The 23,414-nt window shown below is 57.1% G+C and overlaps 1 protein-coding gene across 17 annotated transcripts in view; it reads left to right on the forward strand.

The window, feature by feature from the left end:
- TNS1 (tensin 1) overlaps positions 1 to 18,906 on the forward strand; it is a 204,346-nt gene extending 185,440 nt beyond the window's left edge. For all 17 annotated transcript variants that reach the window (XM_077885485.1, XM_077885494.1, XM_077885487.1 and 14 more), the window contains 10 exons: positions 1,144 to 2,135; positions 5,253 to 5,339; positions 6,106 to 6,237; positions 6,587 to 6,679; positions 7,338 to 7,415; positions 9,247 to 9,318; positions 9,545 to 9,713; positions 10,488 to 10,556; positions 10,998 to 11,030; positions 14,122 to 18,906. In XM_077885485.1, coding sequence (XP_077741611.1) covers positions 1,144 to 2,135; positions 5,253 to 5,339; positions 6,106 to 6,237; positions 6,587 to 6,679; positions 7,338 to 7,415; positions 9,247 to 9,318; positions 9,545 to 9,713; positions 10,488 to 10,556; positions 10,998 to 11,030; positions 14,122 to 14,266 — 1,870 coding nt within the window. In that variant the 3' untranslated portion in view covers positions 14,267 to 18,906. The remainder of the gene's footprint in view (positions 1 to 1,143; positions 2,136 to 5,252; positions 5,340 to 6,105; positions 6,238 to 6,586; positions 6,680 to 7,337; positions 7,416 to 9,246; positions 9,319 to 9,544; positions 9,714 to 10,487; positions 10,557 to 10,997; positions 11,031 to 14,121) is intronic.
- Positions 18,907 to 23,414: the final 4,508 nt, after the last annotated feature.

Genomic DNA, 23,414 nt, shown 5'->3' on the forward strand with positions numbered 1-23,414 from the left:
TTGGCCCATTGTCTTGTGTAAGGACTGCACACCCCCCCCCGTCCCCTGCCCCCTGCCCCCTGCCCCCTGCCCCCTGCCCAGGGGCTCCTGGTGCAGAGCCTACCTGCTACCTCCCTATAGCCACAGCTTATGCGGGGTCCCTGTCCACCTGTGTCTCTCCTACCATGTCATCCACGGATAGGAGTCTGCGCCTGGAAGGAATCAGGATTATCTAACCCAGCCCCACCTCGTTTGCCACATGAGAAGAGTTTCACGGGTTTCCAGAATCTAGGTTTTCCAGCTGACGGGCTGTTGCGTTGCACGGCTGTACAGACTTCCCCGTAACTTCAGAGAAGAGTCTGCGGTTGTGGCTATTCCCCCAGAGACGGTCCCCTCTGAACTGAATTTTTATCTGAGTCTTAGAATTGGGAACGACCTCCGAGCTCATCTAATCTAACCTCCCAATGGAGGAAATCCCCCCACCCCACGACATTCAGGTCAAGAAGTGGGTCCGCTTCTGCTTAAACCCTCCTAATGACGGGAGTCTCATTACTATGCAAGGCAGCTTGTTAAATTAGTGGCCAGATCCAACGGCTGGAAAGCAGACCCTACAATTAACTGAAATCTCCTTCTATGAGATTTGTTGTCTTTGCCTTTTGGAGCTATCCAGGAATGAAAGCCCAGTTCCAGCACTCTTTGGTGTTCAAAGATGATAATAACATTCTGGGAAAAGTGAATCAAGGCGGGGATACTCCCAGTAGGAACAGGAGCCAGGTGGTTTGACCCCTCCCTGGTGTCCAGTTTCTGTGATGCTGGAGGTGACACAAGGACAGCCACCTTCAGTTTCCATAGGGGAGACCCCCTTGCTTGGACTTGTGGTTTCGGAGTCGACAAGGAGGGGGAAACCGGGGCTTTGAAATCAGATGCAGTTGGGTTGGGATCCTGGCTTTTTCCTGTGTGGTCGTGAGCTCATGCTTTGCCTCTCTGAGCCTCTGTCTCTTCCTCGGCGGGTTCCACAGGGTGGTGTGCAAACGTCATGGCCTCCCAGCACCTGCCAGGGGAGCTCTTCCTGTTGGTACTAGTGGTGGGCGGGAGGGCTGAGTACCCGCCCCCCCAGACTCTGTCCTTCATCCTGACATCTCAACCTGCCTCCTCTCTTTCCAGCACTTCAGTGGGGAGTTTCCCATCCGGGGAAAGCAGCGACCAGGGCCCCCGGACACCCACCCAGCCTTTGCTGGATTCGGGCTTCCGTTCCGGCAGCCTGGGCCAGCCTAGCCCTTCGGCTCAGAGAAGCTACCAGAGCTCTTCTCCTCTCCCGACCGTGGGCAGCAGCTACGGCAGCCCCGACTACTCACTGCAGCAGTTCAGCTCCCCAGAAAGTCAGGCCCGGCCCCAGTTCACCGTGGCCGGCGTCCACCCGGTGCCTGGGAGCCCTCAGGCCCGCCACAGGACAGTGGGCACCAACACCCCCCCGAGTCCTGGCTTTGGCCGCCGGGCCTTCAACCCCAGCGTGGCTGCCCCCGGGAGTCCCAGCTTGAGCCACCGCCAGGCCATGGGCCCGGCGGGAACTGCTTTCCACGGGAGCACGGTGTCCAGCCCGCAGAGCAGCGCGGCCACCACCCCGGGAAGCCCCAGCCTGGCCCGGCACCCCGGCGCCCACCCGGGCGGCCTGGCATCCGGTGTGCACGGCAGCGCGCTGGGCAGCCCGGGGAGCCCGAGCCTGGGTCGCCACCTGGGAGCGCAGGGCCCCGGGCTTCCCGGCAGCCCCGGCCTGGAGCGGCACGCGGCCTACGGCGGCTATTCCACCCCCGAGGACCCGAGACCCGCGCTGTCCCGGCAGAGCAGTGCCTCCGGCTACCAGGCTCCGTCCACGCCCTCCTTCCCCGTGTCCCCTGCCTACTACCCGGGCCTGAGCAGCCCCGCCACCTCCCCGTCGCCGGACTCGGCGGCCTTCCGGCAAGGGAGCCCGACGCCGGCGCTGCCCGAGAAGCGGAGGATGTCGGTGGGGGACCGAGCGGGCAGCCTCCCCAACTACGCCACCGTCAACGGGAAGGTGTCCTCCTCGCCCGTGGCCAGCGGCATGTCCAGTCCCAGCGGGGGCAGCACGGTGTCCTTCTCCCACACTCTGCCCGACTTCTCCAAGTACTCCCTGCCGGGTGAGCCCCGCCTCCCGGCCCCCTGCGCCACCCTCGGCTCTGTCCCCGCCCGGGTCCCACACCTCTTTGCCGGAGAACCTTGGGCAGATCGCTGACCTCCCGGCCTCCTCCGCTTCCTTGTCTGTGTAGCGGGAGCTGGAGGTGTCCTCAGAGGAAGTGTGCTGGGGCGGGGGCGGTGATGGGGCAGGGGGCGCCACGAGGACCACGGGGAGGGGGAGGAGGAAAATACGGCGGTGACACTGCTGTTAGCCACGATCACCACCACCGGCATAGCTTATGCCGCTTGTTGAGCACGTGCTGTGTGCCAGGCTCTGAGCCACACACAGGCTGCCTGGCACAGTAGGCATTATCACCCCCATTTTATCTTGTTTTAGTTGACCTTTTTAAGGATTTTTAAAAATTATTTATGGGAGAGGGAGAGAGCATGCACCTGAGTGTTCATGAGCAGAGGGGAGCAGCAGGCAGAGGGACGGGGGGAGAGCGGGGGAGCAAGCTCCCAGCTGAGCGGGGAGCCTGATGTGGGGCTCTATCCCAGGACCCTGAGGTCATGACCTGAGCCGAAGACAGATGCTTAACGGGCTGAGCCACCCAGGTGCCCTCTCATTACCCCCATATTATGCAGGAGCAAACCGAGGCTTAGAGAGACTCAGTCATCTGTCCAGGGTCACATACTTAACAAATGGCTTCCCATCTAGGCCCTTATACCCTAAAATTTGTGCTCGTCAAGCGTTATGGGAGTTACCTTGTCATGTTTCCATACTTGCGATTTATCATCACCTTGAAAATCTGCCTTCGAAACCTGGACTCCAGACCTGTCGGCTGCCCACAGCCCTCTGTCCCACCTCTTGATCCCACCACATGCACGTATCTCTGATAACAGATCCAGCAGCCCGACATGCCATGGGCCGAGGCCGGGGGTGTGTGCAGACTGGGGGGCATGTTCACTGGAGTCTCGTTCCTTCCCTGAAGCCCGTGCACTTTCACACACTGAATTCTTCACTCAACCCCCATAACGGGGCACGTCCCCCCTCCGTGCAGAGGGCTCCTTCTCTAAACACAAAGGTCAAGGCCTCAGCTGATTTGCAGCCTCTCAGCCAGACCTGGAACGTGACTGTTGCCGAGTGGCTCTGGAGCTCTGGGGCATTCGAGGAAGGGTCAGAATGTTTCGGGCAGCCTGGGGTGGGCCTCCCACTGCCTAGATTCTCTGTGTGATGCTCTGGGGTCCTGCCCTGAGCCGGCCGGCCAGGGGCACCTACAGCGACCCCGTGCGCCCCTTCTTCCTGCTGCCCACCAGAGACATCTGGTTCCCAGCCCCTCTTCTTGGAGGATGGAAAACTTCTAGTAGTTGGGACATTTCCTGTTTCCCACCATCTTCCCTGCTTAAAATAGCACTGGAGTCAACACAGGAAGGCACATGGGGCTGCAGCCGCCGCTGACAGCTCATTAGGCCCCAGCGGCAGAGGGGCCGGGGCTCCGGAGCCAGGCGAGAGGCAGCTTGCGGCGCTTGCGGCCCAGCTGCCCAGCCCAGAGGCCCCCCTCCAAGCACAGCTGCCAGGAAAGGGAGCTGGCCTGTCCCCGTGCCGTCCCCCCAGTGGCCCATCCCAGGGGCCGAGCGCAGCGTTACTGACATGTGGAAGTTGCTGGGCGCACACTCTAACTCGGGTCTCAGGTCTGCGCCGCCACCTTCACAGCATCGTGAGCACAGACTCCCTCGGTCCCAGCTTCTCTGAAGAAAGGAGGGGAAAGGAACATGTGGAATTGGGATCTTCCTTTCTCCCTCTGTCCTCCACCCCCATTTTGTTTCTTTGGTGCCAGGAGATGAAGGAAGAGCTTGGAGAGCGAGGGCCACACTCCTAATACCCAGACACGGAAGACCAGGTGTAGCTGGCATGGAATTGGCGGCTGTGTTTTCTTACCTGGGAAGGTCTTAGAGGAGCCTTTCTGAGGACCACCTGTGTGATTTGGGCAGGTCCCTCTCCCTCTCTGAGCCTACCTTCCCTCATTTGTAAAGTTAAGTGATTGGACTGGATGCTCTCTGAGCATCTTCCAGAATGTGTAGGAAGCATCGCTGGTCAGCAGAGGGTCTGGGTGAGGGTCATTTGCCAGGAAAGTGGGGTATGTGACCCCTTAGTAGATAGTCTCTAGGCCACCTCCTCCTCTGTTCCAGGGCAGGGCTGATTTTTTTTTCTTTTATTCTTTTTTTTTTTTTTTTTTGTGACGCAAACCACAGACTCTCCAATGAGGACACGGAGGGCGGGTGCTTGGGGAGAAGCGATGGACATGTATCTTTCTTCCCTCAACTTTGAGGTTGTTCTGACAAAATTGGGAAATGGGAAATTCATCTTGTGGAGAAAGAGGCCCGGAAGGTGTGGTGCCTTAGCCTGTGGGAGAGAAGCTGCAGGAAGGGTTTAGTCCAAATCTTCTGGAGAAAGGAGCAAGATGGGGTGCAGGAAGGGCTTTCCTCAGCTCCACGAGAATGCTGTGCCAGGCTCTTCGACAGGAGAGCAGCTCTGTGATGCACGGCAGCTGGCAGGAGATGGGAAGGGTGGGCAGGCCACTCAGGGTCCCCGCCAGCAGTCCTCTGATCGTGCCTGAAGACCCTGCCTTTCTGTGCTAGTTTCTGTGACTGCCGTAAAAAGTACCACACACTTGGTGGCTTAAGACAACAGAATTTAATCCTTCACGGGTTGGAGGCTAGAAGTCCAAAGTCAAGGTTCTGGCAGGGTTGGTTCCTTCTGGAAGCTCGAGGGAGACTCTATTCAAGGCTTTCTTCTTAGCTTCTTGTGGTTTGCTGGCAATCCAGCAAGGGATCCCCCCAGAATGGGATCCCTTGGCCTGTAGATGTGTCCCTCCGTCTCTGCCTCCGTCGTCATGGCTCTCCTGTGTGTCTCTCTGTCTCTTCCCCTCTTCTGATAAGGACGTCCGTCATCTTGGATTGGAGCCCACTCTAATCCAGCATGAGCTCATCGTACCTTAATTATATCTGCAGAGACCCTATTTCCGAATAAGGACATGCTCATAGGCCCCTGGGCTTAGGGCTTCGACGTACCTTTTTGTTGGGGGGTGGGGGATGCATTTCAACCCATCACACTGTTTCTCTCTCTGCATCTCTCTCAGACAACAGCCCCGAGACGCGGGCCAAAGTGAAGTTTGTCCAGGACACTTCCAAGTATTGGTACAAGCCTGAGATCTCCAGAGAGCAGGGTGAGTGAGTCCTGGGTGGCACCGAGGGTCCCGGGGCCCATCAGAGGTCACGGCTGGCTGCCGCCCACCACGTCGGCCTCGGGCAAGGAGCACAGGCAGACTCCCTCCTTCTTGCAGTACGTGGTGGTCACGGGGAGGGGCTGGGCTCGAGGTCAGGCAGTGAGAGGCACCTCCCCATGGTGAAGTGTGGGGGCGCAGAAGCAGGGTTTGCAGACCTAGGTAGGGTCCTTAACAGCAGCACAGTCTGGATTTTCCAAGCGGAGTAAAACAGCGGAGAAAAAGGCCAGCCGAGGTGATAGCAAATCTTAGCTCTCTAGCTACGTGAGGTGGGAGATTTTTGCACATTTTACAGAAAAAAACAAAGTCAGCATGGTGGGGCTTGAGACAAGGCCCACCTCAGGCTCTCAAAGAAGGTCTGTGTGGATGGAAGACAGGTGCTGGCCGTGGGGTCGAATCTGCACCACTGCCCGTTTTTGTAGCTACCGTTTTCGTGCCGTGCGCCGTGTCCATTCGCTTACGTGTCATGTGTGGCTGCTTTTGTGCTGCCGTAGCAGAGCCCAGAACATTCAGTAGAGGCTGCATGGCCTGCGAGGCCTGAAGTATTTACTACCTGGCTATTTACAGAAGACGCTTGCCTACTGTAGTGTCGGAGGACCCTTACATTCAAACTCAAGCACGAGATTCCATAGGCCTGATGAGTCTTAAGTAAGGCCATGGCCATCAGTGTCTTCTCTCTTCCTCTCTCCTCATCCCTTTCCCATCCCAGCCATCGCACTCCTCAAGGACCAGGAGCCAGGGGCCTTCATCATCCGCGACAGCCACTCCTTCCGAGGGGCCTACGGGCTGGCCATGAAGGTGTCTTCTCCGCCTCCGACCATCATGCAGCAGAATAAGAAAGGTAGCACCCTCTCCTCGAGCAGGGTGCAGGACCAGGTGGTCTGTCCAGCCTCCTCGGAGTCCGAGGTGCTCAAGGACCCGGTGACCGGCAGGGGAGCTGGTCCCTGCTGAGTCAGACTCTTCAGGCGAATGAGTCCTGGGCCTGGTGGTGGTTGGGGCCAGAGCACGAGGAAGCAGGATTGTCGGGACTCTGTGGTTGTGTTTGCTCGAGTAGTGGTCTCTGCATTCTGGGGTTCTGGCCGTTGCTCCCATCACAGAGCCCCACACGGGGAAGGGGTAAAGCGCTGTTGGCAGGGGTGGGAGGGCGCCAGGAGAAGTGCTCAAGCCTCATGTCTTTCTCTTCATCCCAGGGGACATGACCCATGAGCTGGTGAGACATTTCCTGATAGAGACCGGCCCCAGAGGAGTCAAGCTCAAGGGGTGCCCCAATGAGCCAAACTTTGGTGAGCTGTCCCCCGTCTTCGCCTCCACAGCCTGCCTGCCGAGTCTTGGGCTGGCCCCGGTCCCCCTTGTCATAGATCAGTGAACAGTGACCTCCTGTCCTGTGTACTGTGCCTGCTTGACGCTGCCAAATTCGTCCCACCCCACGGGAATGCGTTATTGTTAGCGTTGGCACAACCACCGTTAACAACCGCCTTTATCGATGACCCCCTCCTGTGTGAAAGTCACTCTCCGGGAACCTAATATCACTTCTGGTCTCATAACAATCCTGCTTGGTGGGTGTTATGGTCCCATTTTACACGTGAGGCTCACAGAAGTTAGACTTACCCATGGAACACGGAGCTAACAGGGGACTGAGCCGGGGTTTGATCCCGGGATTCTCTGATACTTCTGCTGCACGGTCCTGAGAGCGGCCCCAGCAGCCAGAAGAACTGAGGGGTTGTCTAGAAGGGAAACCTCGTGGCTGCTGGAGTGAGCCTCTGGAACCTTCTCCCTTAGATCTTGCTGACAAAGGGGGTGGATTTTCGACTTCACCGGTGGGATGAGGGAGAGGTGATAAAGAAGCTGGAGATTACGGATAGCGGGGTGGGGTGTCTGGGCTCCGGGGCACCCTGGCTGCTCCCGGTGACACTGCTCCTGACGCGCTGTCTCCTCTTACAGGGTCTCTGTCTGCCCTGGTCTACCAGCATTCCATCATCCCACTGGCTCTGCCCTGTAAGCTGGTCATTCCAAACCGAGGTAGGAACGTGAGACTCCTTGCTCTCCGTGCGTCTTTGAGCTGGCCTCCTCCTTGTGAGAGTCCACTGTGCCAGCTGCTCCAGAACGTGCGCCAGGGTTGGAGGACATGTGTCATTTTGCCAGTCCAGGGAAATTCAAAACTATTCTCCTCCCTCCCACCTTGCATCACCCCCTGCCCCTTAAAAAAGAAGGAAAAGTTATTTAAAAGACTTAACTCCAGGAATACACATAATTGACTTAACAGATTGTTCTGGAAAATTCTCTGGTGGTTTTTAGGAATTCTTTTCCTGAATCTTCAGAATACGCCCAGCGGAGGCACGAGAAGTAGGAGACGGTCACGGGGAGGACCGTGTCTGGAGGATGAGATGGGCGTCGGTGGGTGGGGTTCAGGGGAGGGGGGTGCGGACGGCAGATTTAGGTCATGGGGATGTTGCCCAGGTGTTGGAGGTTGGTGTGATAAAGAGGATGGAGCACACTCTGAGGAAGAGTTGGCTGGGCTCTACTTGGCATGGGAAGGGAAGGGGGCCAAGATGTTCCTGGAGTCCCCACAGTCCGCTTGGCTGTGAGGGTGTTCTCTGACGGAGGGGATATAGAGCTGGTGGGAAGTACTAATGGAACCCAAGAGCCTCGGGACCTAGAGGTGAGAATTTGAGTGGGACACCATGCCTCGCAAAGGAGACTTTAGTGTCTCTCAGAGAAGCCTTCCAGCTTTGGAGGATGGCAGATGGACATCTAAGACTCCTCACCGCGCGGGCTTCGGGTCACCCAGCCCCACGTACAGGGGCCCACGCAAGGGGAATTATGCTCAGCCCTATCGAGGTCTAGGAATTGGAAACTCGCTACCTTCTCCCCATCCTCTCTGTTTAAAAATAGGAGGTTCAGAAGTGTCTCTGGGACTTCCTTCCAGTTTCTCTCAGAGCTCCTGGGGTTATGCCCACACACAAAACCCCCAATAGTATAATAGTATTTCACAATTTCTACATATCCAACTCAATTCATTGAATTATTATGATAATTAACCAACATTATTAGTTTAGAAGTTCAAGTACACCTTAAGTAGTGTTGTTAACCCCACAATTTGAACACCAACTATAGTTCTATGAAACTTAGGCAAGTAGTTTAGCAATTATAAAACTTTGATATTTACATCGTTTAAAATGGTGCTTCTCAAAGTATGGTTCCCAGACCTGCAGCACTGGCACCCCTTCCCAGGAATTAAAATACAAATACTTCCCTTGTTAAAAATGCAAATACTCTCAAGCCCCATCTAATGAGAAACTCTGGGGTGAGGACCAGGGATCTGTGTTTTAATAAGCCTGCACACCAAAGTCTGGGAAACACTGGTGCAAAAATACCCCGTTCTTGTTAATATTGAAATTATACTTGTGCTGCGTTAATGGCTTGATGAATTAGGGCATTCATCGATCTACACAAAGACACATCAATGCAAAACGACAACAGCGACATCCATTGCCACTTGAAGTCCTGGTTTATGTCAGGCACTGGGTTCACACTGTACTTGGAACGTCTCAAAAACCCAACAAAATGGGTACTATTACATCTCCATTTTATAGCTACTTGGCAAATGCTGGGGCGAGGGTCTGAACCCCACATTGTTGGATTCCAGAGCTCTCAACCCGTGTGCTGAATATTTACAGTAATCATTGGAATGTTCAGACTGGACACACACGTGCCAACTGCCAGGGCCTGTTATGAAAAGCAGTATCCGTTGCAGAAAGTATTTGCAGGGCTTGCCTGAGGCCCAGCCAAACTTGTGCTACTTTCCAGCTCTAGAGTTTTAATTACCAGCTGAATTAAATTTTTGTCTCAGACCCCACAGATGAATCGAAAGATAGCTCGGGCCCTGCCAACTCAACCACTGATCTGCTGAAGCAAGGGGCAGGTGAGTGGCCACCCCAGACTGGATCCCCACCCAGGCCTTTCCTCTTGCCTGCCCTACCCCTTCCTGCAGACCCAAATATCTCTGGGCAGTCTACATTTCTCTGTGCAGATGCCTGGCCTGAGGCTGGCCTAAAATTCATAAATTCCTTCCCCCAAAGAGCTGACTTGAGGTGTTATCCCCACCTACTCCAGCCCCCGTAACTCCTCTTTGGGTGGGTTTATTCCAGCCTGCAACGTGCTCTTCGTCAACTCTGTGGACATGGAGTCACTCACTGGGCCGCAGGCCATCTCCAAAGCCGCTTCTGAGACACTGGCTGCTGACCCCACACCAGCTGCCACCATCGTTCACTTCAAAGTTTCTGCCCAGGGAATTACACTGACTGACAACCAGAGAAAGTAAGGCTCTTCTACTTGCTTCCATATTGCGCTCTCTTTCCCTGTGACCCATCTATCTATCTACTTACCCACCCGCTTACCATTCATTCCTTGTATTCATCTATCTACCCACTTAGCCATCTGCCTACCCACCCATGCATCCATCTATCCACCTGCCCACTCATCCATCTACCTATCCACTCTTCCACCCACTCAGCCATCCTTCTATCTGACTACCCATCCATCCACTTGCTCATCCACTCACCAGTTGATCCACTCATTCCTGCATCCATTCATGCTCCATTTATCCTCTCCACCCATTTATCCTATCCCATCACCCATTTATATCTCTATTCATCCATTTATCCATTCATCCATCCATCCATCCATCCACCTATCCATTCATCCATCCATCTTTCCTTCTACAAATGTGCCTGCGTTGAGCACACAGCCATTAATGCATAAAAGTGCTTGCTTTCTGGAGCAGAGCCTTTCCTCTCAGGCTCTCCCTCCTGCTTCTTTCCTTCCTCCCCCAAGGTTTGCTCATTTTCTCATTCTTCAATACCAATTTGTTCTTTCTTTTCCAGGTTACTAACATTTGGGACATGTTTCAATGACACATTTATCTCTCCCCATGCATTGCTTTATATGAGCAGCCCAGGCTATCTTGCTTCTAAGGGGAAGGCTGGGTCAGCCGGTGACAGCCACACATGGTGGCCTGACCTGCAAAGGGAAGGTGGGAAAGAGTGGCCACTTCAGTGCTCATTCTCTGTTCATCTGATATCTGTGCCACAGGCTCTTCTTCAGACGACACTACCCCCTCAACACTGTCACCTTCTGTGACCTGGATCCTCAGGAGAGAAAGTAAGTCTCTTGCAGATACATTCTCTCCCGCCTATTTCTGTAATCCTAAGGCCTCTGTGTGTGTGTGTGTGTGTGTGTACGGGCGCGGGCATATATCCTTGGTCTGCATGTGTCTGTGAGACCATGAGTAATTGTGTTGGGTAGCTTTTTGAGTTTTTCCCACCACAAATTTAGAGCCCCTCCCAGGGACTGGAATGCTTGCTTCCATGTCCTTTGCCATATCCTTGACCTTGAATCTGCTTCTCTTCACACCGGGGAGAGCTCCTTGGGAGACAGGCCATGGTGTCCGTTGAAGCCTCCCCTGCATGATCTTTGGCAGCTCCCATCCCGCTGGAACGGGGTCTCCCTTGCCCTCCTGCAGGAGGCCTGGGCATGCACAGGGCTGAGTTCTGGGGGGAAGAAAGTGTAGTGATTTATGCTGTGGCATCTTTCTCTCCACAGGTGGATGAAGACAGAGGGAGGTGTCCCTGCTAAGTAAGTGTGTCTTCTCCCTCTGCCCCAGCTGGCTGCATCTTGGGGAGGCTTAGAACCGGGGACTGGGGGTAGGCAAAGGGCAGCAAAGGCCTTTGTGCTGGCGTCGGTCAGCATTGGAGAGAGCTTGGCCAGGCAGCCGGGTCTTCTGCATTTTCCTCCCTTGAGGCTGGAGGCTCAGCTTCCAGTCTTGTTGCTTTGCCTCTCCTGGGACCAGACCAGCAGGGACCTGAGAAGTGGGCAGAAAGCTGGCAGTTATATTGGAGGCAGTGGCCACGGAGCAGGGGGCTGTTTGAATGGTCTCTCTGCCCCAGTCCTGGCTTCCTTCATTGCTAGTCTCACGCTTGGTGAGCTGTGAATCCCGTGGCTGGGCTCCACCTCCTCATCATAGCTCGGGAGCCCAGAAGGTCCAGATTTCGGGGATGGACCAGGGACTTTTAGCTGAGTCTTCGGGAAACCCCTCCAGCATTTCCCAAGTGCCTGCAGGGAACGCAGCCCCAGGATGATTCAGACGGACCAGGGGGCTGACTCTGCCCTCGGGAGGCTTAACATTGGTGCAGCGGATAAGACAAGTGTATCAACCCACTAACTTGTACAGTGGTTTTCAAACCATGTGCCAAGGAACTGAGGATCCTCAGGTTACAGCTCAGGCCTTAGGAAGGAAGGAAAACTGTCACGATTGGCAATTATTTACTGGTAAGAATCAGGGTTTTCTCAGTGTCATGAAACCGAAGCCAAGTGTAGGAATAACCCGAGTACCGCCGCTGACGTGAGACTGGCATTATGGCCTGTGAGTCCACAGTTTACTTCATCTGAGTCATCCAAACAGCCCCATTTTTTTCTCACTGATTGAGTATAATAGGTAAATGTCTTGAGGTTGAGTAGATACATGTGTGGCCACAAATCCTGCTGTCACCTTTATGTATTTGGACTTCATGTAAGATTGCTTTAGAAAAGGCAAACCTTCACTGTTAAAAAAACATTAAATCTCCTGCTGTTTGAGACACACCCCAGAAGGTACAAAGCACAGCTGTGTGTCGATGTAACAAAGGAGAGCACATCTAGGCCGGGAGCGATTTGGGGAGGTTTGGGAAAAAAACTATTATTTTAAAAATGGATCTTAAAAGACAGTACGCTTTGGACAGAAGTAGGTGTGGGGATAGGAGGCAATTTCAAGGGGCTGGGCAGGCATGGCCACCCAACCGGAGGCTCCCTGAGGGCAGGACTGTGTTGCATGGGAGGGTGATAAGTATTTGTCAAATGAAAAAATTTGAGGAAGGAGGCAGGCAGGACACAGCGAGGAGGCATAGGGAAGTCACCCTGGTCAGAAAAGGATGTTGCTCAGCTGTAGACAGTTGGCACCATCCAGAGGGGCTGTGTGGGATAGAGGGGACCTCACCTTGCCCAAGGTCACATAGAGAACCAGCGGCCCAGCTGAAAGGAGGAGCCAGGTGTCCAGCCATCTCGAAGCATGCCTCAACCTACCTGGGCCTGCTTTGAGTTCCCAGGGTCAATAGTGTCTCTGAGTCCCTGACCCAGCCAGGCAGGCCAGAGCTTTGTGTTTGAGGAAGGACTCGTGCTCACTCACCCCTGGGTCCCACGATGGGGAGATGGGTCAGGGACAGAGGTGGGCTGGTCCCAGGCCTGGAAATCATTCTCCTCATTCTGGAGCTGGTTGTGTGCTGAGCTTCCTGCTGACACAGGCCTTGGGGCCTTGATCTCAGGGCAGAGGCCCAGGAGAGCCTGGCTCAGGCAGGGACTGGGAAGAGGCATGTGAAGAGCCTGGGGCCCCAGATTTAAGGAGGCACTTGTTCTCGGATTCTTGCAAATGCTCCTCCCTGGCCTGGGGCTAAGGTCTCTTGCCTGGATCCATCCTCCTCCCCGCTCCCCCCCCAGCCGCCACGCCCCCAGCCGAGAAAGGACTTGGCAGTTGTTGAACCGGCCCTGGGAGCCAGGGAGCCGAAATAAACAGCAGTGAGGGCAGGCGGGCCATGTTTAGGCTGGTGAGGTTGGCTGGCTCTCCACCTTGGCAGAACCAGGCAGCCAGGGCTGGCTCGCTGTGGGCCCGCCCAGAGCCACTCCCCCCCACCCTCATTGGCCTCCACTGCACAGAGGAGCCTGAGCGAGCCTGGAAGGGAGGTCCTGGGGATTGGTCCATGGACCCAGGCATCCATCCCCTTCACTTGGGCAGGCCATTACCCCCAGACCTTTGGCCCTAGCCGTTCCCGGCCTCTGAAACTACACTGGCGAGAGCAAAGCTGTAGGAGGCCTTGTGCGTACGTGTGTGCGCGTGTATACGTGTGTGTAAACACGTGCGTGCGGCTGGTGGCAAGCAGGACCCAACGCTGCTAATTTTAGCTGTTGTGGTCCAGTCCTGGGGAGAGGGGTTTCCATCGGCATGTCCAGCTGTCCCGATTTCCCCATCTCGCTCTAATTAGCAATGTGCCGACTGGGAGGGGACCTGGGCTCACATTCTGTTCTCTGCTCATATTTTTAACTCTGTTTTGCACAGAGAATGCCAGGTCACTGCAGCTCTGGTGCCGGGAGTGGGGGTGGGGAGGAACAGGTGTGGGGTCGCCTGTCCCCTCCCATTCTCTGGAGCCCAGGAGAAGTGAGTGTGAGGGGGGTGGTGACCCCTTGTCCTTTTGTCTCCCTCGCCCTCTCTGAGGAGGCCACGCGCTTTGACAGGCAGACAACCTATTATTCATGCGTTTTAGTGTCGTGTGCCAGAATAGTCGGGGAGGGGTGGGGCTGGGAAGGACGGAGAAGCCCGCCTAGGAATGTCCCCATTTTATTTTTGGTCTCCTCCCCACCTCTTACTGTCCAGTCTCATCATATGCCTCCGACTCCTCCTGCCCCCGCTCCTCAAAGGGGAATGGCTGCTTACCCCGGGACCAGTGTCACTGTCATCTCCAGGACCTGGCTCTCTGGGGGCAGAAGAGACAGGATTCCCTCCTGTGCCTGCAGGGAGAGGTGGGAGGCTGGGGACAGGCTTGGAGGAGGAGCTCGCTCCCCTGGGCAGCAACTCTCCAGGCCTGGGCCCCCCTCCCCAACTTCCCTCACCCCCATCTCCCCTCTCCTGCCCACCCCGCAGGCTCTTCGGCTTCGTGGCCCGGAAGCAGGGCAGCACCACGGACAACGCCTGCCACCTCTTCGCTGAGCTCGACCCCAACCAGCCCGCCTCTGCCATCGTCAACTTCGTCTCCAAGGTCATGCTGAGTGCCGGCCAGAAGAGATGAACGCCACCCCTCGCCCGGGGCCAGGGCAGTGGGGCTGGGGCGCGTGGGGAGGGGACCCGTGAATCCTGACCACCCTTGAATCCAGAAGGAGGACTTTGGGCCAATTTTGGAGAAGGAGAGAAGAAAGTGCAACGTGAGGAGGGGGAAGTGAATTGCGGAGGGGAAGGGGGGAGAGAGAGAGAGAGAAAGAAGGAAGAAGACGGAGGAGAATAACTTGGATTCCCCTGGGTAGACGGATACCGTGGGGCCCCCAAAGCCTCCACTGCTAACCAGGTCCCCCTAGCTCCCCCTCCCCTCCGAGAGGATAGGGCTCCTCAGAGGAGACACACTGACTCCTTGGGGTTCTATAATTTGGGAGTAAATGGAAAAGCTCTGTCTCCCTAACCCAACTGCTTTGCAAGGAGAAATCAGATTGAGGGGATCCTTTTCTGGCCGCCTCTGGGGTAGATTGGCAAAGCAAAAAGAGCCAGCGTGGGACATCGGGTGGCCCAACTTTTGCCTTTGGGAGTCTGAGACCCGAGGTTCCTGAGGTCTCTGGACTCCACCTCCGTTGTACAGTCTGTGTGGGTGTATATATGGGGCGTATGATGTGTCCACACCCACATCCTCACATACTGGTTTCCATGTGCCTCTCAGCCAGAGCTGTAAATGCGTATGCTCGTCTGCGCCCCACGTGTTTGCGCACACACGTGCATACTGTCCAAAGAAGGTGAGAGTTGGGGGTGACAGGGCAGCCCAGGGTGGGGACATATACGCTTGCTTCCCCAGGAGAACCCCAGATTATGGTCGCAGACTCCGGGTGCCTGCACCTGTTTCTAGAGGCCCTGGGTGCTGCCAGCGGCTTCTCCCAGCAGGAAGGGGCTGGCTGCCCAGCAGTTACACCCGTTTTGCCTCAGCCGGGAGCCTGGAGCTTTGGTGTCGGGAGGTGCAGACGTGCGTGTGCATAGCCGCGAGGGAGAGATCCCTCAGGAGGGGCGGCTCTTGAGCTCTGCGTGTCTTCCCCAGGCATGTGGCCCTGCGGCAGTAGGGGCAGGTCGCCCCGCCAGCTCCCGGCCGGCCCTCTGCCCGTTCCTGGGTTTCGCGGCCCAGCTCAGCCTTTCCTCACATCTGCCTATCTGCTTGGTGCCCTTCCAGGTGTGGGGGGGATTGGGCCTTGCTGCCTTGCCCTGCCCTGCTCTGTCTCTTGGGGTCCCCGTGTTGGAGCGTGCCTTGGGGAGCCTGCTTGTAAAAGCCCTGCCCAGTGAGCCCCGGGGGAGACTCCCGAAAGGCCTCGTGCTCCCCTACATGAGCGTTTCGAGCTCTGACATGGACCGGGCGGCCCAGGATGTCCTTAGCAGAGCTCCTGGGGCTGCTACCTGTGCCTCCCACGTGGCCTACCTACAATGCCAAAGCCATGCTGGCCCCCCTCCTGCCTTGGTTTCCCTGTCGGAGCCTAGCTGCCCATGGAAGAGAAAGGCATGCATTTAGGTCGGAGGGCCGAGAGTCCATGTGGGAAGTTGGGAAAGGCCCAGGCCGCCACCCAAGGACTCTAAGCCGGAATGGAGAATTCACCAGGACTCCAGTCTTGGGCGGCTTCTTAAGCCTATGGGATCCCCCAGAGAGAGGCATTGTACTGATATATAAATATATATAATATATATGTGAGACATACAGAATCTGTAAGCTAATAAAATATAAGAAAAGGTTAAAAAAAAGAATAGGTAAATTGACAAGAAGTATTTATTGTTTTCCTATATTGCTTTATTGCCTCCCCGGGGATAAACCAATTCCCATCCCTTTTTTTGTGTATAAGTGAAGTCTGAAATGTGGGGGGGCCTTTATCCTTGGAGCGCGCAGGGTCTGCCGTCCTAGATGCTGCCTGGGGCTCGGTGTGGAGGGCTGCATGGGTGCTGTTCCCTTGGCTTCCCTATTTTCTGGTAAGCTGGGGGCACGGCAGCCGGCTCCCAGAGATACGGGGAGCCTCCCCCACCCCCCACCCTGCACTGCAGGCCCGAGCAAGCAGGGGAGCCTGCGGGGCACAAGGGTGTGTGTAGCGGATGTGGGTGATGTGTGTGTCTTTTGTGTTTCTTTCTCCTCCAAGAGGCTGTATCTGTGCGGACGCTGTGTTTCAGGGAGTTGGAAAGGAGAGTGTCTGAGGGTGGGGAGCAGGATCCCCGCTTCCTAGAGATGGCAACCTTCTACTCGGTGATGGAGGGTCCTCCAAAGTGCTCTTCCTTCTGAGGCATTCAAGCCAGATCCCCAGATCTACCCTGGCCCCCATTCCCTACCTACCCCGACTCTCTTCCCAGATGGGAGATATTTCCTGCCGACTGTAAATACCTTCAGTCTCCCACTGGACGTGGCCCCGGGACTCGCCCCTCCTGGTCTGCGCATCCTCTCCTCACTTGGGGCCAGGCGGAGCCGCGGACCCTTCGGCCCCCCGGCCCTAGGGCCCCCAGCCCCTGGGCCTTTACACGCGCTTTCCCACCGCCCACCAGCAGCCCCCACCCCCGAGTCAGGGCTGGCCCGCCCCACTCAGGCCTGAGCCAGTGTGACCCTGGGAAGGACTGGGGGCATCCTGGGAAGCTGATCAGCTCCCTCCCTGGCATCCCTCTGGATGGAGCAGGTTTCCGGAAGAACCATGGGGAAGGGTACCCCAGTCTCCAAGTGGCCCTACCTTGGGGTCAGACACTGGTTGGGAGGACACTGGCTCCCCACGCCTCACAGGTTAGGTCTCTGCACCCCTGCGCGCACGTGCGCACACACACACACAGCACTGCAGTATATTCTTGCCAAAGATTTCCTTTAAGAGAAAGCACTTTTAATCATTATTGTTATTATTGTGTAAATGTCTAGCCTTCTCTCTCCTCCCTCTCCCTCACCCCATTTTGCTGTTACTGTGGAATCTGTCTGTCAGCCAGGAGAGCTGTCTGGTCTTGAAAACAGGCTGGCAGGGCAAGGGTCTGGGGGAGGTTGGCAAGGAGGACCGGGAGGGGCAGGGGAAGCTTGCCGAGCGGGGTGCAGATGCCAGGAGGGCTCAGGCCCTGGCTCCCGCGCTCCAGCCAGCGTCGGAGGCCGGCCCGGGCCTCCCGGAGGCTGGCCTGTGTGGCGTCTGGAGGGAAGGGGCAGGGAAATGACATCTGTCTGATTCAGGGAGAGAGCCCAGAGAGGCACAGGTGGAACAGGGGGTGAGGGCAGGCCTGGGAACAATGGAGAGGTGACCCCAGAGGGGAAATAGGAAGGAAGGGAGCATCTGGTCAACCTCCAGGGGAGCCTGGGTCGCCCCTGCCCTGCCGTCTTGGCTTCCTGGTCCCCGTGTCTAGCCAGGTGTTTGAGGGCCACGAACATGGTGTCCTAGGTTGGGGATGGGCCTTTTGACTCCTATCTTCATTGGAGTCTCTCCCCAGTAGGTCTGAGAACTCGTGGACTCCTTCTCCCTTGGGTTTTGAGGAGTCCCCATGTATCAGAGACTAGCAGGAAAGGGGTGGTGGCCGAGTGACCTGGTGGCCATAGGAGGCAGCAACCAACCCACAAGTGTGATCTTTACAAAGGGGCTCTCGGGACGGGGAGGTAGGGTACTCTGATGGGCCCGAGCCGAGGTCGGGCAGGCTCCTCCTGCCATGTGGGGTGTGTGGAGGCTTCTGGAAGTGGACCATCTATGTCCTGGATGTTTGCCCACCTGCTCTGCCTCCCAGGTCCTCCCCCCTTCTTTGGCATTTCTCAACTACCGGCCCTGGGGAGGTCAAGTGGGTCGGTGCCCTGTCCATGGGCTGCCTCCCGCCCCTGCATCTCAGGGTCCTTGGAGAGGTTGGGGGCAGAGTCCCAGAGTCACTCTTCACCCAAGTCCAGGCCCCAGGCCCCTGAGACTGGAGCTCCTGGCCGGCGTGACACAGGATGTACGCGTAGGCGTGTGAGTGCGGGTGTCTGTGTGTGTATATTTTGCCGATCTCTTTGGGAAATGTGGGGTTAGGGTCAAACGTAGTAGGTGGGCGGTGGGATGTCCAGTTCAACACCACCCAGCAGTGAAAGAATTCGGGAGGGCCCCCGGCCGGCGGAATCTCGGTATTGTGGATGGTGAGGACTGGCTCCGCCGGCTGGGGGGCTGGGGCTCGGGCGGATCTGCTCCTTCCTGACTTCTCCGTCCTCGGGGGTCCAAGCCGTTGGAGGACTTCCGCGTGTGTCCCACACCTGGGCCCTTGCCAGCAGCGAGGTGATTGCGGACGGGTGTCCCCGGTTTGGTTTCTAATCAGTGTTAAACGGTTTGAGACTCTCCTGTGTGTCCATGTTTGGTTTGCGTGCGAGAGTGAGCACACCCGTGTGTGCATGCCGCGTTTCCCCGTTTTCTCCCCTCCCTCCGACAAGCCGTTCATAGCAAATGTAAGAAATACCTTGCCACACCTGCCCGCCTCCTCTGCAGGAGAAACAGAGTAACCCGGCATCCTCCCCATCCCCTGGCTGTGTATTTATATAGATGGAAATATCCTTTCTATTTTGTATCGTCGTGCCTATAACCTCTGCCACCTTGTATAAACCCTGACCTGCGCTACTTCCCCTGGATATGAATGTATTGTACACCGACGCCGGCCCATCCTGTACAGCTGCTTTGTTTCTTTGCAACCCATTGTATGGCTTTATAAATGATAAAGCGGAAGAAAACCCTGTGCCTTTATCTTGCCGTGTTATTTGGGAAGGGGTCTGCTGAGTGTCCGGGCGAGCCTCGCCGCCCAGGCTCCGGGTGTGTGGTGGGCTTCGGGGCGTCTCTCGCACACAGCTCACCTGTAACCCTCCGAGCGGCTTCCCCACCGTCCGGGCCTCATGATTCTGATTGCCGTGAGTTTTTCATCTGGACTCTTTTGAGCGAGGAGAGAAACTCAAACTGGTTTAAGGAAGAAAAAAAGAAAAGAAAAGAACTGTGTTGGCCCTCCCAACGTGAACAAGAGGTGAGGCAGGTCCAGCTGGATCTAGCAGCTCAAAGGCTGGAATCATGAGTTTGTTTCCATCACTTGGTTCTGGGCTGGCCTAGTTTTCAGGCAGGCTCTGTCCTCCTGGGTGGCACCACCACCTGCTCCGGCGTTTGGCCGCTTGGTGCTCCCAGTTTGCATCCCACTGGCACGGGAAGCCCCCGTACAGACTTCTCATTTTCTCCTAGTATTTTAAGCAACTATTAAATGCTGGGACAAGTGCTCTTAGGCTCGGATAGACCCTGCCTGGGTCATATGACCAACTCGGAACGAACTAGTCTGTGCAGAGCTGCCTCTTGTGACTGCCTCTGGGGCTTTCTGGGCCACAGGGACAGCAGGTCCTGCACACCTGCCGTGGGCTGGGCATTGTCACCACTGAATTTTCTAACACATCCGGGAGGTTGGTGTCAGGACATTAAAGTGACAAAGAAGGAAACCGAGTCTGTAAGCGGTCCCAGAGCTTCTAACCGGCAGAACTGGTACTTGCCCTCCTGGTGACAGCTGCATTTAGCAATCCCGCCAAGTGCCAGAGACGGTGCTGAGCACGTGTGTGTATTTTCTCACGCACATGCGCCCAGTGGGATGAGGGCTCTTCTGGTCCTCAGTTTACGGAGAAAGAAACTGAGCTTCAAAGACGTTGGGAGATTGCTCAGAATCACCACAAGCCTGGTGATTGGCAGAGCGGCCTGGGAACCCTAGAAGTCTATGCCTTTCTTAGCTCACACCTCCTCCTTGGCTCTTAGGGCCTTGTCTGTGAGGGAAAGACTGACGAGTGAGGGGCAGAAAGGAGACCAAACTGATGGCATTGGGCAGACGGAGGGAGCTAGCGGGCTAGGTAGTCTGGCTGGCATCCCACGGAGGGGACCAGGGCTCCAGGTGTGTGAGCGGGAGGGCACCCTCTGATGCCACCCAGCTGTGGAGTGACATGGCTACCTCGGCAGGGCCTGGGGCGGGGGACGAGAGTGACAGGCTGGGGCCTGCAGGCTGGGCTCATCCAGCCTGGCTTTGAGGGAGGCAAGTGTGGGGGCCCAGCTGTGTCCCCGTGTGCCCCAAGGAGGAGGGGGTTGGTGAATGGGCTGCAGCAGGAGGGCTCCGGGGTCGGGACGTCAGTCCTCCAGACACACCTTATCCTGAAGACTCTCTTCATTTCTTGTGCTGGTGCAGCCCCTTGCACTTGTGCACCAGCATCAACCGGGAGCTTATTGGAAAGGCATCACCCCAGATTTGCCCACAGACCCCCCAGGACACCCGCATGGGCACAGGTGTCCAAGCAGCCTGGCCCAGTGTCACCTGGCTGGGACTCAAACCCAGGGCCCGATATGCACCGTGCAGGGCTCGCCCGGGCACCACCTGGACGATTGGGACGGTGACCGCGCTCATCTGGGCCTCCCCTGGACCCAGGCGGTCCGCGGCTTCCCCTCACAGCCCCTCTGCTGGCGGGATCCCCGAGTGGGCAGCCCTGGGCTGGGGAGAGCTGGGTGGGGGCTAGGCCTGGCCCTGGCACAAGGGCCTCCGGCTGTTTCAGGCGTTTGGAGTGTGGGCAGTGTCCACCCTTGGAAGAGGCAGGGACGTCAGTAGGAGGGCGAGAGGGGCAGAGGGATGGGGTTGGGGACCAAAGATGAGTTGTCTCTCACTTGGCCTCAAAGTTGGCTAAAAAGTACCGAAGCTTGGGCTGGTCCCACCCTGAGGTTCTGAGCGAATCTGTCTGGAATTAGTCACCTCTCCCCCGGGGACTCTATGGATAGCCCATGGCCACACCCGGGAGGACCGTTGTGCAGATGGGATCCTGTGTGGCAGGTGTGTGTGCCCTCCCACAGACGTGTAGGCACTGGGGAGGAGGAAGTCCCCTCTGGATGGGCTTGGGGTGTCCCTGGGGCCCCCCCTCCCCTCAGAAGCTGAGCCCAAATGTCCCTCCTCCTGCATCTAGGGGGGTGTGGGCCCCAACCGGCCGGAGGCAGAGCTCCTCGGGGAAGGAGAAGCTGTCTGTCCCTCGGGAGCCAGGCCCAGGCCCTCTACATGTGGGCGGAAGGGTCGGGCCTGGGAGATCCAGCTCCGGCGGCTCTGAAGTTTCTCCTCGTGGGCATTAAATTCTGCCAAAGGCTTGGATTTTCCTCATTCACGGGCGAAGATGACTAATCGGTCGTCTCAGCAGTTTCTAAGCAATTCCGAGTTTGGAAAGGATACGGCCACTTCTAAACAATGGACAGCAGGTGTGGGACCAGATGCACCTGCGCGGGCACACGGCCCTAGCCCGTTGGGCTGCGCTGTGTCGCCGTGTAGGCCCTGCTACCTGCCTGCCGCCCACGTTCTGGCGGGGAGACTGAGTCCCCGGGGTGCGGAGCCAGCAGCGGGGCAGGGCTGGCTCTACTGACCAGCAGAGCGGCACAGTCAGAGGAGACGGAGAGCGCCCCCCGCGTCCTGCAGGTCAGGGCCCCGGCGCACAGTGGACGCAGGAGGTGGGCAGTGGGAGTCGGGAGCCCCACGCCCGGGGCAGCTCAGCTTGGAGCCGCAGAGGCGAGGGGAGGCTGAGGTGCTGGCTGTGCCGGGTCCTGTGGCCTCCCGTGGAGCTCACAGCCCTGGGCTCCGCACCGTCATCGGTGAGCACCCTGGGGAGCCCAGAGCAGAGAGCAGCTCCTGGAAGGTGCGCTCTGGGACCAGTGAGCCCCTGCGGGTGCTGCAGTGAGGACTGTCTCCATCCTGTGGCCGCAGGCACAGCCTCGGAAGGGCCCCTCTTCCAGCCGGAGCCGGACGAGGCCAGGCCGTGGGCCCAGAGAGGAGCCTCGTCAGGTGTGACCTGCCTTGAGACCCCTGGCCTCCCACCCAGGCATGGCTGGCTCTGGCTCTGGCTTTGCTAGGGCCTCAGGAGAGCTTTCTCCTTTCTGAGGGCCCTAGTTTCCTCGTCTGTAAAATGGGAGAGCACCGACCCCAGAGGCAGGGTGTGCAGAGGGACCGCCGTGTACTCCTGGGCTCTGGGGCCTTCAGCAATGTGCACCCCCATTCCTCGTGCCTCTTCTTGTGCCTCTCGTCCCCTCCCTACCATTTCCTCAGGCCTCTGGGTGGACTTGGCAACAGAAAGGACTTGTAGCTGCAAGCCTCCCTAACGATATTGATCTAGCCGGCTCCCGACTCCAGACCACACGCTTGGGGTGGGGGTGGTCCAGCCGCCTCCACGGCTCCAGCTCTTGTGGGCTTTAAAGATCATCTCTGGCCATCGAGACAGGATGTCTGGGTTCTGGACCCCTCCTCTCAGCCCCTGCCCATTCCCCGACTTGTGGGTTGGTTCCTGGGAAACCAGGGGGCACCCAGAAGGTCACAGGCTCCTTACCTCCCCTCGGTCTCAAATCCTGCAGGAGCAGAATCTGAGCTGGAAAACCACGGCCCCTGATTCCTCAGGGGACTCGGGCTGGTTGGGGACGTCAAGAAGAGAAGCTGTGTGGGCCAGGAGTCCTTGAGGAGGGCAGGAGACCACCAGGGAGAGACGGAGACAGAGAAAACACTGGGGCTTTAAAAGTCTTAAGGACGTAATACTCTAGTGAAGGGGGGCGGGGGGATAAAATACGTAGATAATTAACATCGCTGACATGTATTGAGCATTTTCTATTTGCCAAGTGCTGCATATTAGCAGCAGACGTGGGGCTCTAGAGCTGGTGGAGACCTCGGGGCTCCCTTGGGGCAAGTCAATCAGTCAGTAAAGTCACCTGAGACGTACTGAGCACCCACTAGGTGCAGGCATGGTATCAGGCACTAAGCAGCACTGGGGCGTGTGTCTCTCTTGCAGCATTCCGGGTCTAACGACAGCAGGGAAGGGGGAGTGGGGAAAGCATAAAGAAGCAGCTAATGTGTAATTACAATATGACAGTCACCCCGGAGAACAGGTACTTAGGCCCTGAGAGTTTGTAAATGGATCCCGATGGTCTGGGGAGAGCAGGGAAGGTGTCCTCTGGGAAGTGTCTCCTTCCAAATGTTAGGGTCCACAGAGTGGACAGGAGTTGACTGGGTGAAAAGGAGAGAAAGGGTCTTTCAGGCAGAGGGACGAGCACGTGCCAAGGTCCAGGGGCAGGAGGGGCACGGCCTGCTCCAACCTCCGGGGCCTCCCCTGGGCCACGTGTTTTACAGCGTTAGTTACACAGTCAATCGCAGGCCAGAGAGAAAATGCACATGTGGGGTCGGGGTTCAAGTGCTGCTCCATCCCTGTTAGCCGTATCACC

Source organism: Canis aureus, chromosome 36 (assembly GCF_053574225.1).
Source record: "Canis aureus isolate CA01 chromosome 36, VMU_Caureus_v.1.0, whole genome shotgun sequence".
Classification (NCBI taxonomy): Eukaryota; Metazoa; Chordata; class Mammalia; order Carnivora; family Canidae; genus Canis; species Canis aureus.